This window comes from Misgurnus anguillicaudatus, chromosome 10, assembly GCF_027580225.2.
Source record: "Misgurnus anguillicaudatus chromosome 10, ASM2758022v2, whole genome shotgun sequence".
NCBI classification, from domain to species: Eukaryota; Metazoa; Chordata; class Actinopteri; order Cypriniformes; family Cobitidae; genus Misgurnus; species Misgurnus anguillicaudatus.
The window spans coordinates 12,019,940-12,038,170 of NC_073346.2; the positions used below are offsets into that span (position 1 = coordinate 12,019,940).

Consider the following 18,231-nt stretch of genomic DNA (forward strand, 5'->3'; position numbering starts at 1 on the left):
CTGGGCCAGTGTTGTTTATATCTTTGTACAAAAGTATGAATTAATTAATATGAATTATGTTGCCTGTTGTTCCGTTTTCAGCATTTTCATTAAAGAGTTGGAGAAATATGAGCAACTCCCAGAGGATGTGGGTCACTGTTTTGTGACATGGGTGAGTTTCAGTGTGATACTGTAATTACAGTACAGTATATCACACATCACATTAATTTTACATTATAGTGACATTTAACTAGATCACTTGAACACATAAACCATTGTTCAAAGGTGTAGGGACTCTTAAGTGAAATGTTTTAAAAACATTCAACTAATTTAGTGAGATTTGAATTGAATAGTTCCACTCACACCTGTTTGTTTAGATTGTTTAAATTAATCAAGCAACATTAACTGATTTCTGATGTGTTACAGTAAGTGCATATGAATACAGTGGATAAATCAATATTTACTGTAGCATCATTGCAATACATTAAAGTAACATGTCATTATTGATACTATAACTGTATAGTGGTCCCTATAGTAGTTTTGTAATGCAAATACCATTTCAATAGAGGGCATCAGTTGATCACATAATCAAAATAAACGGAACACACAAATTAGTGTTACAAGGTTACTTTAGTTCATAATAGTTCACTGTTTTAACTGACAGTTGCTAGAACATGCATTAACAATACAGTATTTAAAGGCGCTCTAAGCGAATTGATGCGTTTTAGACCATAAAACATTTTTTGTTACATACAGCAAACATCATCTCACTATCTGCTTGCTGCCTGTCCGCTGATCAAACTGTAAAAAACGCGATCTCTGTAGACAGCTCAGGCTCGACAAACGGCAATATCAACATAGTGGCCAAACCTAGCACAACAAAACATAACAAAGTGTTCCAGCCAATAAACGACAAGAAGGATTTGGGGGTGGGGGTTGGGCGCGTTCATGAAAGCACGGACGGGAGAGGGAGGGGGAGGCGTTAGCTACGCTCCGTTTGTTTGAAAACAGTTCAAACATCAACACGAAGTGACGTCGCACAATATTCGCTTAGAGAGCCTTTAATGCTTGTTTGAATTATAATGTATATGTGTGTTGTTTTTCAGGCGGATAAGTTTCGGATGTATGTGAATTACTGTAAGAATAAGCCTGATTCCACTCAGCTTATCCTGGAGCACGCCGGGACTTATTTTGATGTGAGTTTTAAGCAAACTAATCGTGACATACTTTACATGCAAGTTCACAATTACAGACAAGATTCTGTTTGAATATCCCACTTGTGCTCTCCAGAGAGTTTAGTGATTTATGCAAACAGTTATTATATAACAGGTTTGGCTGTATATGTGAGAGAGGTTGTGGGCGTGTATGAATATGCATGTGACATTGTGTGTTGGAATGGCATATTGTAATATGTGTGCATGTTTGTGTTTCTATTGTGTTTTGCTGGGCTGTTTTTGTGTTGGTGCTGGTACAGTACAGTAGGTGTAAGGCTCAGAGTGGACACATCCTGTGTGTCTGAGGGTGGATGTGGAACAGCGATGCCTCATTGTGTTAAACTGTTGCCAGGCGAACAGAACAGATGAGTGTCTGATGAATGTCAGTAGCCATGGCCTCTGATTTTGCAAAACTGCTGTCGAAAAGCAATGAATAATTAAAGATAAACGTTGTTTTTCTTGTCTGCCATTTTCAGATTTTAGTGTGAGATTTAAGTGTTTGTTTAGATTAAAGGGATGGTATGCACTTGTTTTTTTTTTTAGGAAATCCAACAGAGGCACAGGCTGGCCAACTCCCTCTCATCATACCTCATTAAACCAGTTCAGAGGATCACCAAGTACCAGCTACTGTTGAAGGTACGTGTTCAGCTATACCTTAAACCTACCACAAACTCAGCACAGACCCAACACAGACATAAACCAAACTGAGCACAGACAAAACACAGACATAATTTAAACTGAGCACATACCCAAAACAGACATAAACCAAACTGAACACAGACAAAACACAGACATAAACCAAACTGAGCAAAGACCCAACACAGACTTAAACCAAACTGAGCACAGACCCAACACATACATAAACCAATCTGAGCACAGACTCAACAAAGACTTTAAGCAAGATGATCAGAGAATCAGCACAGACCCAACACAGACATAACCCCAACTGAGCACAGACCAAACACAGACTTTAAGCAAATGATCACAGGCTCTGCACAGACATAAACCAAACTGAGCACAGACCCAACAAAGACATAAACCAAACTGAGCACAGAGACAAACCAGTTTGAGCACAAACCCAACACATACTAAAACCAAACTGAGCACAGACCCAACAGAGACAAACCACATTAAGCACAGGCTCAACACAAACATAAACAAAACTGAGCACAGACCCAAAACAGACTTTAAACAAAATGATCACAGGGTCAGCACAGACCTAACACAGACTATAAGCACAATTATCACAGGCTCAGCACAAACCCAACACAGATAAAAACAAACTGAGCACAGACCCAGCACATACATAAACCAAACTGAGAACAGTCCCAACACAGACATAAACCAAACTGAGCACAGACCCAGCACATACATAAACCAAACTGAGGACAGTCCCAACACAGACATAAACCAAACTGAGCACAGACCCAAAAGAGACATAAATCAAACTGAGCACAGACACAACACAGAGTTTGAGCAAAATGATCACAGGGTCAGCACAGACCCAACAAAGACAAAAACAAAACTGAGCACAGATCCAACAGAGTCATAAACCAATCTGAGCACAGACCCAACACATACATAAACCAAACTGATCACAGACTTTAAGCAAAATGATTGCAGGCTCAGCACAGGCCTTAACAACACTGATCACAGACCAAACACAGCTCTTATCCAAACTGAGCACAGACCAAACACAGATCTTATCCAACTGAGCACAGACCAAACAGACATAAACCAAACTAAGCAAAGACCCAACAGAGACATGAACCACATTGAGCACAGACAAAACACATACATAAACCAAATGGATCACAGACTCAACACAGTCTATAAGCAAAATTATCACAGGCTTAGCACAGACCCAATACAGACATACCCAACTGAGCACAGACCTAGTACAAACCTGACCAAAACTGAGCACAAAACCGTTCCCCAACCATTAGGATGTTTAATGTGGTATTTATCACTGAGATATTTGATGCATTTATTATTAAGAATATAAGTGTATTCTTGTGTGTATTTTGTTTGTAGGAACTGTTGACGTGTTGTGAGGAGGGTAAAGGGGAGATTAAAGATGGTCTGGAGGTTATGCTTAGTGTGCCTAAGAAAGCTAATGATGCCATGCATCTCAGCATGCTGGAAGGTAAGGAACATACAACACAATCCAAAGCCAAGCCTTTATTTTAACTTTGGTTCACTGTATATCTTAAAGCTGCCGTCGGCAACTCTGGAGGATTGAGCAGTTTCAAAATGTTTACAATTTCATGTCCCTCCCCCACTACCTCCGAGCAACCTCCCTCAGAGCTCGTTCTCGTCAGCGCGTATGCAAAAGTATTATTGTGAACGCATACTTAGCAAGAATACTTAGATTACTTACATAACACTCCGAAATACAATCAATGGTTGATAAAGCACAATTACCTGTTGAGAAGAAATGTGGCAAGCTCTGCATCCAGCTTGAAATCTCGTAGATTCCTTTCAAATGCCGGTCCGATATTGATCCTAGTTTTAATACGGTCACAGTCGCTTTCTATCTTTGTTTCCTTCTTTTCATTGGTTGTTTTCCTAGCTCTAGTTGTTAACCGAGGACTCGGAAGTTTGTTAGTGAAAGTTCTCTCCGCCATCACGCTGTTCAAACCAAAACAACTATGAATTCAGGCGGATGCACGTGATATTGTAACGCGCGCGAGGGGGGGGGATCTGTGGCGCATGCAGTTACTGTGATTGACAGGCAGATTTTACACAGCCCTGCGCTGATTGGACCAAATGAACCGGGAGCGGGGGATTTTTGCAAAACAAATAACAGGCTCCAGGTGGAGCTAGAAGCGTGGGTTTTTTTCTTAAACAGTCTAATTGATGTTGTTCTATCGGAGCATAGTGTTGGTTTCAGTGAATATGATCAAAAAATATGATAAAATAAGTTGCCGACCGCAGCTTTAATGCCTGCCTTGTCTCTTCTCAGGTTTTGATGAGAACATCGAGTCTCAAGGTGAGTTAATCCTGCAGGAGTCGTTCCAGGTTTGGGATCCAAAGACTCTGATCCGTAAGGGCAGAGAGCGGCATCTCTTCCTTTTTGAGATGTCACTGATCTTCAGCAAGGATGTCAAAGACTCCAATGGCAGGAGCAAGTACCTCTACAAAAGCAAACTTATGGTACATTTTTTGTTGAGAAGAAATGTTGTCTGGTTCCAATCAATGTCTTTACAATATATATTTGTGTCTGTTTGTTTTTAATGGTGGTCTTTGACTGTTTTATGGATTTTCTGTTATGTCTAGACCTCAGAGCTGGGAGTGACTGAACATGTGGAAGGAGATCCTTGTAAATTTGCACTCTGGATGGGACGGACACCTACCTCAGACAACAAAATCGTTTTAAAGGTAACATTCGTGTTAGACTTACTGTATGCAGAGATGCAAACTGGATTCATATCATAATTTTAGATAGAGGTAATATCAACATGAAACCAGATTTAAAACAAGTTTCACTTCTGTATTCTGATGTATTTCTAAAGGGAACAGTATATTGATCATTTAAAAAAATATGGGGTGGCATATCCACAGAACTAAACATTAACCTTTTGCACACCAGCCATTGCATATATGGCAAAAATATTGTTGAAATATATTTTGAAATCTGTTTACAAAAATTTATTTTTCACCAATATATTTTTCCCATTTGTATGTTTTGTAAAATATTTAAAAAATATATATATATTTTGACAAAAACATATTTTAAAGCATTTTATTTATGTCGCATTGGAAGTTAAACTTGTAAATATAACAGGTTTGAAAGGGTCCAAATTAAATATATATTTAACTGTAAAAATATACTTACCTGTATAATTTTATATTTTTTACAAACTTTTACATTTTAATCAAACTTTGGCCAGGAATTTTTTTTTTTTTTTTTGCCGTATAAGTGGTAAAATTAGAAATGTTGAAATATTGTAATATATGTTAATATGAAGGTTAAAACTAAATATATTTTTAAATATATGAATTAAGCTTAAATTTAAGCATATATTTAAAACATATTTTTGGCGAGAGATATTTTTTGTATGCCGTATGGGTGTGGCTAGTGGTTATTAAGTGAAATTCACACTGAAGTACAAGCTAACTTTCTTAATGAGAAACTAAATAGCTTTTGGTCACTTAAGTGTTTTTGGATCTACCAATCAGTAGCGGCCTGTGACTTTTTTCGAAGGCGCATGATGCGAAACTCGTCAAAACATGTATTTAGCCCATCATGTGTGTGGCTCGTCATGTCAAAATACAGTACATTTCCATACGGCAGTAAAGCCATAATAGCAATCAATACACCAAAAAAACATGGTTACTACACTTTTACCTCTCTTTTACCTCCTACACTTTTACTACAAAAAAACAATGGTTAATTTTCGGATGAACCAATGGGCAAACACTGTGTCCAGGTTTATTACAAGTAAATAAATTGATTAACCTCTTGTATGTGTTTGTGTGTTTAATGTACCCTGCAGGCTTCCTGTCTTGAAAACAAACAGGATTGGATCAAACATGTTCGTGAAGTCATTCAGGAACGTACCATCCATTTACGGGGGCCGCTCAAGGAGCCCATTCACATTCCCAAAGCTACTGCAGCCAAACACAAGGGCAAACGGTATGTCATACAGTATAAATCTGATTACATTTTCCCACAAATACAATAAATGTACACATTATTTGTACAAATATTCAAAAGTTTCCTTGTTCTGTCAGTCACAGATCTCTCATAGACCCACATAAACTAATGTAATATCTAGCTAGTTATTAAACTTTTGACTAACACATATCACTGATCACAGGGATGGAGAGGACTTGGACAGCCAATGTGATGCAAGCAGTCAGCCAGACACAATCTCCATCGCCTCCCGCACCTCTCAGAACACACTGGATAGCGACAAGGTGAGTGTGAAGATCTGTCCACTTTAGAGCAACATTGGCAGGAACAACTAGCCCTGGTGTTTGGGTGGCAAGTTTAGACCTGCTGCATTTTCGGACTGAGAAGTTTATTTTAATGCTTGTATTGAAAGCTTTAGCTTCGCCTTAAAAGTAAGACTATAAGACGATTTTAGTACTGTAGCCAGTTAATATTGTTTCAATTGTGGTTTTAAAGCACTGTTGTCCAATCAGATGTTCATAGACCTTTCTCACAACTTCCGTATTTATGACCGGAAATACGCAATCGTCACGGAAATCTACTTCCTCCGCAGTCAATGCAATGTAAAAAGCCGTATCTGTTCCATTTAATTCCCTGTTGATGGTGAAGTTAGACAGAAGTGGATTCAGGCTATCCAGCGAAATTAAGGACCTAACTTCACCATAAGAAAGGGGAGCACTTATGTATGCAGCAGACACTTCACTAGAGACGACTACATTTTAGGGCTCACTGGTCACCGCTTGTAACCAAATGCTGTCTCTACCCATTTTTCTTGGAACGAGTTCACCCCGACACACAAACATACGATCACAGACATTACCAGACAAAAATGTTAACTGATAATGATAGCATCCGGCTAACGTTATTGTTGCTACACACAAGACGTTCACTTGGACAACCATAGGCAGTAATTGAAGGTAATTGGTACCATAATGCTTCATTCAAAGCAGACTATAATGTTTTAGTAAGGTAGTCTATATCATCTAATATACATACATTATGTGTAAGTGGACATTCTAATAATGTGTTGTTTTAGTTGACAGTTCAGTAACAGTTAGACTCGCTCTCTACTTACCTAGATATTTATAGACAAATTCTTCATGGAAAAATATTTCCTCTATTAGTCGTGTCACATCAGCAAATGTAATATTTGGCAAATCCGTTAACGAAGTTGTGTAGACTCTTTGATTCATTTTAAACTTGCCCGGGTTTGTGTTTTTCTAGTGTGTTGACGCTTGACAGGAACTCCGCTTTCACAACGATTACATATTTCCGGTTACTGTGAGAAGGGTCTTTTGTAAGCGTGTACTGTATATTGGCTTAAGGCTGCTTGGTGCTGGTCCAGCCTGATCTTATAGGAATTTGTACATATTGTACGAGTTACCTAATTGGTATGAATTTTTATAAAGTGAATCGTACAAAAACGTATGATTATTCAAAGCTTACAGTATGCCATTGGTGCGCTAGTCCCAATGTTTTGAAATGTATGTTTCAGACTAGATCAATGTATTTTTTGTGTTTCATTTTGATCACAATGATAAATATAGATTCAAACTTTGCTTTAGAGATCATTTTGAGTGGCTCATTCATTTTTCTCAAGGCTGTCTGACTCAATAAGCCTATGTCTGCACCTACAATAAAACCCAATTTAATCATGAATCACAACTCAAAGTACAGATCATTCTTGGACAAAACTTTAGATTTCTCAGTCAGAGGTGATTCTTCTGTTCTGGGCATGATTAAAGGAACAGTATGTAGGATTGTGGCCAAAACTGGTATTGCAATAACAAAACTTGTGGCTAACACTGGTACTGCAATCACCCAACTGGTGGCCAATACACAACATGACAGAATAAACATCAGTTGAGGGCTGCAACTCCACTTTTTAAATGACAATATCCTGGCCAGACCACTGTTGTCAGTGATATAAGTATTTGAAATGAAAATGATTTTTACATGTCTAGTGACATATCAGGGACATTTTATGATTAATTGATATAAATATCTTACATACTGTTCCTTTAAAGTCGATTTACATGCCTTGAAATACAGATAATAGTCTTCATCAACCTTAACGTGTTTTGTATGAACTTAATTACTCTTCATTACTGTTTGGAATGGTACAGTAATAAATGCCACAGTAAATGTGCTTTTTTTACAAAATCAAAGCGTGAGTTATTATATAAAAACATATGATTATTAGGGAAAATACAAGCATGAAGCTCCACCCCTAAACATAGCCGTCATTGGAGCTATAGCGGATTGTAAAACGTGCAAATGAGATTGTACAAATTTAAATGAGGCAATCAAATAAGCCAACAATCGCTTAAACCACAATATGTAGGATTTTCACCACTAGAGGTCGCTCTTTCACAATAACACAACAACCATAACAAAGGTGAAGCTTAATGACGTCATGAAGGAGAGTGGAATGATGGGAAATGTTGTTTTCACAATCATTATACTGCGTACAGACCAAACCCTCTAGATTACTCGCGGGATTTGACTTTGAGTTATGCGAATTTTCTGCCCTATGTGGAATATTGAAAACTTGCGATCGCGCAGCACAATTTGCAACATTTGCAGTGTCCCACGCGAGTTTGCATCTAGTCACATCTTTGCATTGACTACATTAAATTCAAATTAAATTAGCTTCTGCCCCATACAGCGCTTTCAATTTAATTCAATTTTATTTATATAGCGCTTTTCACAATTGGTTATTGTTTCAAAGCTGCTTTACATTAGTAGAAGCAGGGGAAAACACCGAAAAATTGACAGACAATATAAGTAGCAAAATACAGCCGCTATGAACTTTACAAGCGGGCGTATTAATAATGTAACGTATAGAAGAGGGTGCTAAGTTAAGCCAATGTCGGCTTACAAGCGAGCGTATTAATAATGTAAGGTATAGAAGAGGGTGCTATGTTAAGCCAATGTCGGCTGCCTCCCCGGTGTTGAAAAACCTACCGACTTATTTTAAAGGAATAGTCTACTCATTTTCAATATTAAAATATGTTATTACCTTAACTAAGAATTGTTGATACATCCCTCTATCATCTGTGTGCGTGCATGTAAGCGCTGGAGCGCGCTGCGACGCTTTGATAGCATTTAGCTTAGCCCCATTCATTCAATGGTACCATTTAGAGATAAAGTTAGAAGTGACCAAACACATCAACGTTTTTCCTATTTAAGACGAGTAGTTATACGAGCAAGTTTGGTGGTACAAAATAAAACGTAGCGCTTTTCTAAGCGGATTTAAAAGAGGAACTATATTTTATGCATAATAGCACTTTTGGGAGTACTTAGAATAGCCAGAAAAGTACGCTCCCCTTCTCACTCTCATAATGGGAGAGGGAGGGTGTTACTGCGCCGAGTCGAAGTACTCCCATAAGTGCTATTACGCCATACAATATAGTTCCTCTTTTAAATCAGCTTAGAAAAGCGCTACGTTTTATTTTGTACCTCGTCTTAAATAGGAAAAACGTTGATGTGTTTGGTCACTTCTAACTTTATCTCTAAATGGTACCATTGAATGAATGGGGCTAAGCTAAATGCTATCGAAGCGTCGCAGCGCGCTCCAGCGCTTACGTGCATGCACACAGATGATAGAGGGATGTATCAACAATTCTTAGTTAAGGTAATAACATATTTTAATATTGAAAATGAGTAGACTATTCCTTTAATAGAAGCAGGGGAAAAACACAGAAAAATCAACAGACAATATAAGTAGCAAAATACAGCGGCTATGAACCTTACAAGCGAGCGTATTAATAATGTAACGTATAGAAGAGGGTGCTAAGTTAAGCCAATGTCCGCTGACTCCCCGGTGTTGAAAACCCCCTAGGAGAAAAACCTCCCTACTTTTTTAAGCCTAGGAGGAAAAAAGCCCTTGGGAGATATATATATAGAAAGTAAATGCAGTATTGTGAACAGCTTTATTTGACTTAAATAAATTATAACTTTAACAAAGTAGAGTTTTCCTGAACAATTTCCTTATTTAAGTTTTAATATAGAATAAGTAAATGTCCAACATATAAATGCACTTCTAAATTTGGAAAACACCTTTTATAAAGTTGAACATTGGACATCTGGGTCGAGATAATGAAGGGAGAGTTGCAGTAGTTGGTTTGGTTGTTTTGGATTTAGCAGCACAGACGTTTATGCTCCCACTCTCCTCTCGCACGCCCGCACACATGTGCGCGTTTATGTCATCGTTCTGTATTGCGAGCTCCTGCAGCAACATTTGCACTACACGGATTTAAACATGTTTAGACACCATCTTGTATTTCTATTTTTCTTTCCCATATCTGTCACGCTCTGTGACAAACACCGAAAAAGTCCAAATTCACTTTCGATCCCTGATGTCCCCTTTCACGATGGCATTAAAATCGTCTATACCTGCAGAGCCCTCTCGGTTCACAGTGAGGTGAAAAGGTGAGGCTCCCAAAACAAGATGAGCTCTAGGATGTCGCTTCTAATGAACGTTAATTTGCCTCCTGCTCCTTTAAATCTTGGCACATTGTGTCCGTCTCTGCCTCCTCTCTCTTCCTCCTGCCAGGCGTCACTCCTTCAGACTGATTTCATCTCCGTGGCGATGCGAGGATGTGTCAGAAACCTTCAGCTGCTGCCACTTTACCTCACTGAAGTCACGGATGCTTAAGCGTGAGCTCATTCTTGAGCTTTAGAAAAGAGAGTTGAAATGTGTTATCTTCACATAGACGGATATGATCCTGTTGGAGATGTTTGCTTATGATCCAGACCTTCTGTTTATTTGGTGATGTTTGTGTAAGGACGTACCGGGGCTGTTGTTTTGGTGTACGGTAAATATGGCATGGAAAGGTTCAGGGTCAGTGTCTCAGCTCTTGAGCTCCCTGGCGATGCCACATTTCCAGTGGGTACGTTCCTGCTGACCTTAGAGTTGTCTTACTTGTTTTGTTTGTTTATAATGGAAATATTCCTTCTTCTGCAGTTGTCCGGCGGATCAGAGCTGACTATTGTCATCCACGACTTTGTGGCCAGCAGTGGTTCAGAGTTGACTGTACGGAGAGGTCAGACGGTGGAGTTGGTGGAAAGACCCCAGGACAAGCCAGAATGGTGTCTGGTCCGAACCACAGACCGCTCACCAGCTCAGGAGGGCCTGGTGCCCAGCTCAATGCTCTGTATCGCTCACTCCCGCAGCAGCATGGAGATGGAGGGCATTTTTAACCATAAAGGTAAGATTAACGGTTTACTTTTTGCATTGCTATATAACATTTGCTTGGTGGACTTTACACAGAAGCTTTGAAGAGGACAGTTTTTTGTATTTTCTGTTGACATAGGCTACTGGAGTCTTTATTCAAAATAGGCTTTCACAACCATTAACAATTATTTGTCTTGTGGTGTGTGATGTTCTCCTTCTAGGGAGCATTTGATTGGATAAAAATCCTTGTTGTGCAGGATGAGTCATCGTTATTTGTATCCATTTTTCCATAAGAGAGAGACTGTTTAAGAGTTATTTTAATTAACGTTTAGGATTAGCATATGAATAGCTTGGGTTGGGTTTGGTATTTTACTGGATCATTCTACATATTTGGAAATGTTTCGGAAATTCCTAATTACAGTACAGTAAGTCTTAAAGGAATGTGGAATGATTGCCGGGGGTCGGGATATAGATTGCCCGGTTTGATTTACACAACACAGAGGCTGAATGTCTTGTACTTGGCAGTGTTTTAGTTTTGTGAGATTTTTAGTGTTGGCATGATTTTATGCAGTTATGGGAAGAGCCTCTGTGTAAACGCTTGAGGGATTTACTCAAAGACACGTCAGCACTTGATTCTGGGCTTTCCAGACATCCATTCGTGTAACCACCGATAAGAATCTCAACTTTTTTATTTTAACTTTTGCATGTGCCATTGAATGATTCAGTAAAAAATCGAATGTGCCTCGTATCATATTGCTTTTCATAGAAAACTGTAAAGATTTTATATTTACTATAGCTACAGTTATCCAATGATCTCAAATGTCAAAATCAACTATATTTGATTATCAAGGCATGCGTATCCAGAGAAATAGATCTAAGCAATATACAGGTGTGAGCGTTTGCACTTGACTCACCCGGCCTGAACCCAAATAACATTTTAATTGCACACCAGCTTTGCTAATTTTTCTCAGGCCTGAATGGTGCCGTGAGCATGCCGTTACCATGGTGACGGGCTGAGTCAGGTGATGAGCAGGGTTGCCAGGCTGCAGGGATTTCCCAGCTAGGATCGTATCAATGCAGACTAAACACAGGACAGTTAATGATCTAGAGGCGTGGCTCTTCTGTTTTAACCACCAAAGGTCATCTCACGCAGTTCAAATTATAGATTTTTTACCAATAAAGCTAGAAGTATAGGGTCCGCGTACAGTGCGTGACACAAATGTAGTTATCATAATAGTTTGTGCACTGACGGATTTTTGTAACCTTGTATAATTTGTACGCGTAGGTCGCACATGCGCGTACAGGAGAATGTAGTATGTACAGCAGCCCAGGACATGCACTGCATTTTGTCGCAAATGTGCATGTGTTGAACGTCTGTGTAAACGTATGGGTCAAATAAACTATGCTTAAAAAGGCTGTGTGCGAATGTTCGCTAGGGCTGCAACGATTTATCGTGCAAATGTGCGTTTTCTCAATGAATTAATTTTTATGAATTACGGTGAAATCCCGGCACATCCCAAAGCCAGGGGGCGCTCTCCTGCAGAAACTCCCTTTGTGTGCCACAGAAGAAGTAGCATTACAAATGCTATTCCAGGAAATGTCAAGAAGAACATTTATATCGCTGTTCTTCGAATTGTTATTTTCATGATAATAAAGAATATTTTGAATGAGTTTGTTTAACGAGTGTTGCTTTTTTAAATGCAGGTTATGAACTACTCTGACTCATAATGATTTTTGATAAGGACTTCCTACTGACCAAATGGCGTAGTAAATGTACAAGCTGTGCATGAAACACAGAACCGATTTATAATCGATTCTAAATTGATTTCAGAGGCATTTTTAATGGGACACGCGATTAATCGTTGCAGCCATAATGTTCGCGTAGGCTACATGTGAATAAACAGACTATGCTATAAATGAAGAGCTCAGATGCAAAAGCTGCTAAACCCCACCTTCGTCAAAAATGAGATAATGATATTAACCGAATGCTCTCATCATCTATTATACATTGATTAAATAATTTCACATCAAATCTGCATAATCCCAACGTCAGGCCATTCAGAAATACCACCTTGTTGGCAGAATCCATTAAACGTTTCTCAGCAAAGTCCTCTAAGTGCACAGAAGAACAATTGGATGAATGCTGATGCATGTACGTCGAGCTGCAAGAGTTTACCAAATATATTAGGATTTTGTCAAAATATTCAAGTCTTTTACATTTATCCAGAAAGGACGGTGAAGAGTGGCTGTAAACGTTTTCCTTAGAAGTGGAGATTTTTGCATGTAATTACAGGGGTCGAATTTGTTAATGAAATGACTAAAGTGACATTTGTGAAAATAATGCAATTCAATTACTGACTAATAATCTTTTCATTGCCATTAAAGTGAAAATACTGAACATAAACATGCGAGCCTGATTCTCACAATTCTTATTTACGAGAAAAAATGTCAGACGCACTTATAGGGTTTCGCATCTGAGAGGCTGTTTACACTTGGTATTAAGATGTGCCTTCATCGATCGGATCACAAGTGGACGAGAGAGACACATTACGTTTACACCTGGTATTTAAATCCGTCTCTTTTGTCCACTTTCGACCGCTTCTGTGCTGAATACTATGAGGGGGTGGTCTGTGAGACGGTGGGCGAGTCTCTCTGCTGTCATTCAAACCCGAGCGGGAGTAATTATGACTTTATATGGACGCAAATTAATATTATGTCGGAGTGCACTGCTTGTTTAGCAAGTAAACATGCTGCACAGTGTTTTGTACATGAGTATGTAAGAGCTTTCTTTGAATTTTCAGCGCAATTGATGAAATAGGATCGCGCAACTTTCACACGCTTTCAAAACGAAACTACGGAGATCAGCCGCTCAGTTTTATCAATAAAAGGCTAAAAATAGCACTGTTCACCGAATGTTCACGCCAGAAGTCAGAAAAGACGTAAAACTTGTGTTTAATACCTCAGATTAGATAAATGGGCGGAGAGAAGGCGGTCGCGTGTGGCTGTTCGAACGCATTCAATCATATGTGCGTTCCGCAACTCCAAAGCGATCCGATCGAAAGTGGTTTCGACCACCTCTGGATGTGGTTGAAAGTGGTCGAAAGTGGACGAGCTCAAAACGTTTTGAACACCGTTTACACCTGGCATTAACGTCGTCCACTTGTGATCCGATCGACGAAAACACATGTTAATGCCAAGTGTAAACAGCCTCTGAGCTCTTCATATGTGTTTAACCTGCAAAAAGTGACATTTCCTAGGTTTATAAGTTTATAAGTTATGAGTTATTTTAAAGCACCAGTTGTAAGTTATTTAAACCTATGGACTTGTTATGATGGGATTCAATCATTCGTATGTATTGCTGTCCATATACAGGAGCTTTGATTACTGTAAGTCAGCAGCAAACAAAAGTTATTTCAAATGTGAAGAAAGCAAATAAAATTTGATTGTTTATTATAAATTCATGTAAGTAGCATACTCAGATGAACCTCACACATTAACAGCAGTAAAATGTATAAAGGAAGTATGTGATATGGTCTGTTTTTATTTAATTTTGTCTTTAAGGTTGTATTCTGCATAAGATTTAGCACAAACTTTTGCATTTGAATAAATGATCATCTTTGGGTTTTACTGGAGTTGTTCAATGTGACTTTATCTTGGAAAAGTATGTACGTTACTTAGTCATTCATGCTCAGAGCTGTGTAACGTGCTTTTATCATGGTTAGTCACTGCTGTTGAATCCCTGAATGGAGTGTGTGTTGCGACAAAGAAATGATTAGACAGAAAAAGCATGTGGTTGAACTAAAAGGGTCACCAGGCAAAGATTTTTGAGGTCACCCACACAGGGATGAGCGGGCAACATCTGAGGAAAGATGATGAGTGTGTGCCGGGCCGGCCAGGCGTGTCTTCAATGTGGGGAATTCTGAACTTACTGAAACTGACTTACAAACTGAATTATTTTTAGTCCTTGAATTTGTTAGAAAGGATTACCCCAGACATTAGAAATTGCCACCAGAACGTTCCTTACTAGCCTAAGTACTGAACAAATGCTTTTTGTTAGGACTGTCAAAAGATTAATCGTGATTAATCGCACACAAAATAAAAGTTTGTTTTTGCATAATAAATGTTTGTGCACTGTGTGTCATTATCTTGTATATATAAATATACACCCATACATGCGTGTATGTATTTAAGAAACATTTACATGCGTATATATTTATTTAGATTTTGATATTTTTACATTATATATAAATATAAAAAAATATACATAAATAAAAAATTCTTAAATTTTTACATGTATGTGTGTATTTATATATACAGAATAATTACACACAAATATATAAAGCAAACACAAACTTTTATCTTGTTTGCGATTAGGGATGCACCGATAGGATTTGTTTGGGCCGATACCGATGCCGATTTAAACAGACAACTTCTGACCGATGCCGATACCGATATTAAACACTTTTATACAATACTATACAGTTGGTCTTTTAGCTGGTTTATTTCTGCATCAAATTATTTTTACTGAACATGGATTGGATCTAATTAACATTCAACTGACCAACATAATAAGAGAGGCACAAATTAAGCTAAAACAAATATAATAAGACAGCATGACAAGGTGGTTTTTGCTATTCAGCATTTATTTGATAAACAACATTAACTCATTTTTTTTTTTACATATAATGGATTTCTTTATGCAGTTAATTAATAAACAATCGGTATCGCCTTTCTCGTGCTATTGCCGATATGCCGATGGTTTCAAATTCATCAAAAATCGGCCGATAAATATCGGCGGCCAATACATCGGTGCATCACTATTTGCAATTAATCGTGATTAATCTTACTGTTTGTTTATCTCTGTTTATGAGTTACTTAAAGGTTTGCTTTATTAAAATTACAAAAGCTAAGTGAGTGTCAAGATGGGCATGAATAAAATGTTTATAACCATTGACCTATGCACTAACTTCCAAAGATGTTACAGACATCTAATCATATCTATTTATAACTACAGTAGCCTACAAATGAGGATTTTTCATACCTGTGTCACTAAAAGTACATCATCTATAGTGGACAAGCACCTTTTCCTTGGCAAAGGTCATGGGAAATGTCAAACAGCCGGTTCTCTTACAGCAAGGACAATCAGTATTTATAGAATGTGAAAGAAGAGCCGTCATAACTCACGATGACCAGTGTGTTCAGATTGCTACCCGCCCGGCCTATTTTGTTAACTGAAGGTTTATTTTTGAGGCAGGCGTGTCTAGAAGAAGTAAAAATATGTAACTGTACCAAGCTGACTCAAGCTGATCCACAAAAATAATGATTAGTCCTGGAATGAGCGCTTAAAGACCCACATATGTCCAGCCAGTGCATGTGTATGTTGGCATGTGTGTGTGCGTGCATGCATTTGTGAGAACCAATTTTTTGAGTGAGGACGTTTTTGGCACCCTTTTATTGGACTGTTGAGACCTGGGTTAAGGTTAGGGGTTAGGATAAGGGTTAGGCATTTATATGAGATGGTTGGGGTTAGGGTAAGGGGGTAGGGAGGGTCCACACAGAGATAGCTGTAAAATGTGTGTGGACGTGCATGTGCGTATGTGTTAATGCATGTGTATGCTTGCGTGTGTGTGTGTGTGTGTGTGTGTGTGTGTGTGCGGGCAGGCAGAGGAAGTAGTCGAACTGGCCTCAGCCCAGCTACTGTGAGCAGCCAAACGCCCTTGAACAGGGCAATCATTGTGGTCTTATAGAGAGGCAGTCACTTGTGTAGGTGATACAGAGGCAGGTGTTTGCGTTTGTGAGACTCGTGCTGTGACCTGTGAGTTTAAAACCGTCATTTAGCACCGGGATGTATCATTACCGTATTCCCAATAAGGCATCTCAAAAATGCTCCAACAGGTTAAAGCTTGACGGATGTTGTTTTGCTGAACGTCTTCATACATCTGGTCTTTTTTGAATCAACATTAAAAATAAAACCAAAAGTACAGCATTTTTCTTTTGTTTGTATTTGGGTGGTATGTGAACTGAGGGTAAGGTTTAATTTGAAGGTTTAATTCAGACAGGTTTTCTTTTTGTATGGATCTTTCGAGCATGTGGGTCACACCTCAACCGGTCTCTTTTTTTCTCTCATCCGGCCGTCCCTTCCTCTCCCTCTCTCATTCCGAGCAGAAGTCGGTCACAGCTGTGCATGGAACACCAAACCTCCCTATTTCTCTCCCTCCCTCCCTCTTTCTTTCTCTCTCTCTGTCCGTCTCTCTTTCTCTTTCATGGTCCATCATTCAGTCTCTTCTCAGTATTATGTGCTGAAATGTTCTCAGTGTAGAGGAGAACTTTACCTGTGTCCAGATCTCATTTTGACATGGCACATGGGATTCATTCATTTGTATCGGTCAGTCGCATCTGTCATATGGGTTCAGCTTCAGGACGCTCAGAGAACTGCAAGTATTGGCTGCTGGATTTGGGTATGTGCTTCACTGGACAACAGCAATGATGAATAATACACAAATAATATGTATGAGGTAGTATAACTTAGCTTAGTGAGGTTTTCTGTTAATATGTATATTAAGAAAGCTTGCATATGCAGTTTATAAATTGTATTCAATGTTTAAGGTGGATTTTAAAGGTCATAGGAGTTTGAGAATTTCACAAGTGATCAACACTTGGTATATCTTAAACATATTTTAAGATATAAGTGTGTTTGTAAACATTAGATAAATGCATTAGTTAAAGTGAACTTACAATGAACAGTACTTCAGCAGCATTTATTATAAATTATATAAAACATGTATATCTTAGTTCATGTTCATTTTCTTTCTTTTAATTAATTATTATTTTTTTATATTAGTTAATGCATATTGAACTAACACAAACATTTATTGTTGCATTAACTAATGTTAACAAAAATGAATAAATGCTGAAAAACTATATTGCTTATTGTTAGTTCATGTTGGCTAATGCATTTACTAATGCTACTTAATTAAGTTTTACCAATTTATTGATCAATGATAAATGTATTCTTCTATAAGAAATGTATATATCACTCAGCAATAAGTTATTATATCCTGATAATGTTAAAGTCTAGTCATGGATTTAGATTTTGTATCCTATTATTTGTTCATATTTGTTGTTGGAGTCATAATAGACATTTAAAATCTGTGTGGCTCTGTTTCTCACAATTTATTTGA

The 18,231-nt window shown here is 38.2% G+C and overlaps 1 protein-coding gene across 5 annotated transcripts in view; it reads left to right on the top strand.

Moving 5' to 3' along the window:
* The window catches only part of triob (trio Rho guanine nucleotide exchange factor b), a 152,778-nt gene that overhangs the window by 109,307 nt on the left and 25,240 nt on the right, over positions 1-18,231 (top strand). For all 5 annotated transcript variants that reach the window (XM_073871877.1, XM_073871873.1, XM_073871874.1 and 2 more), the window contains 9 exons: positions 82-151; positions 1,086-1,175; positions 1,737-1,829; positions 3,228-3,339; positions 4,159-4,349; positions 4,473-4,574; positions 5,693-5,832; positions 6,017-6,116; positions 10,841-11,084. In XM_073871877.1, the coding sequence (XP_073727978.1) occupies positions 82-151; positions 1,086-1,175; positions 1,737-1,829; positions 3,228-3,339; positions 4,159-4,349; positions 4,473-4,574; positions 5,693-5,832; positions 6,017-6,116; positions 10,841-11,084 (1,142 nt within the window). The remainder of the gene's footprint in view (positions 1-81; positions 152-1,085; positions 1,176-1,736; positions 1,830-3,227; positions 3,340-4,158; positions 4,350-4,472; positions 4,575-5,692; positions 5,833-6,016; positions 6,117-10,840; positions 11,085-18,231) is intronic.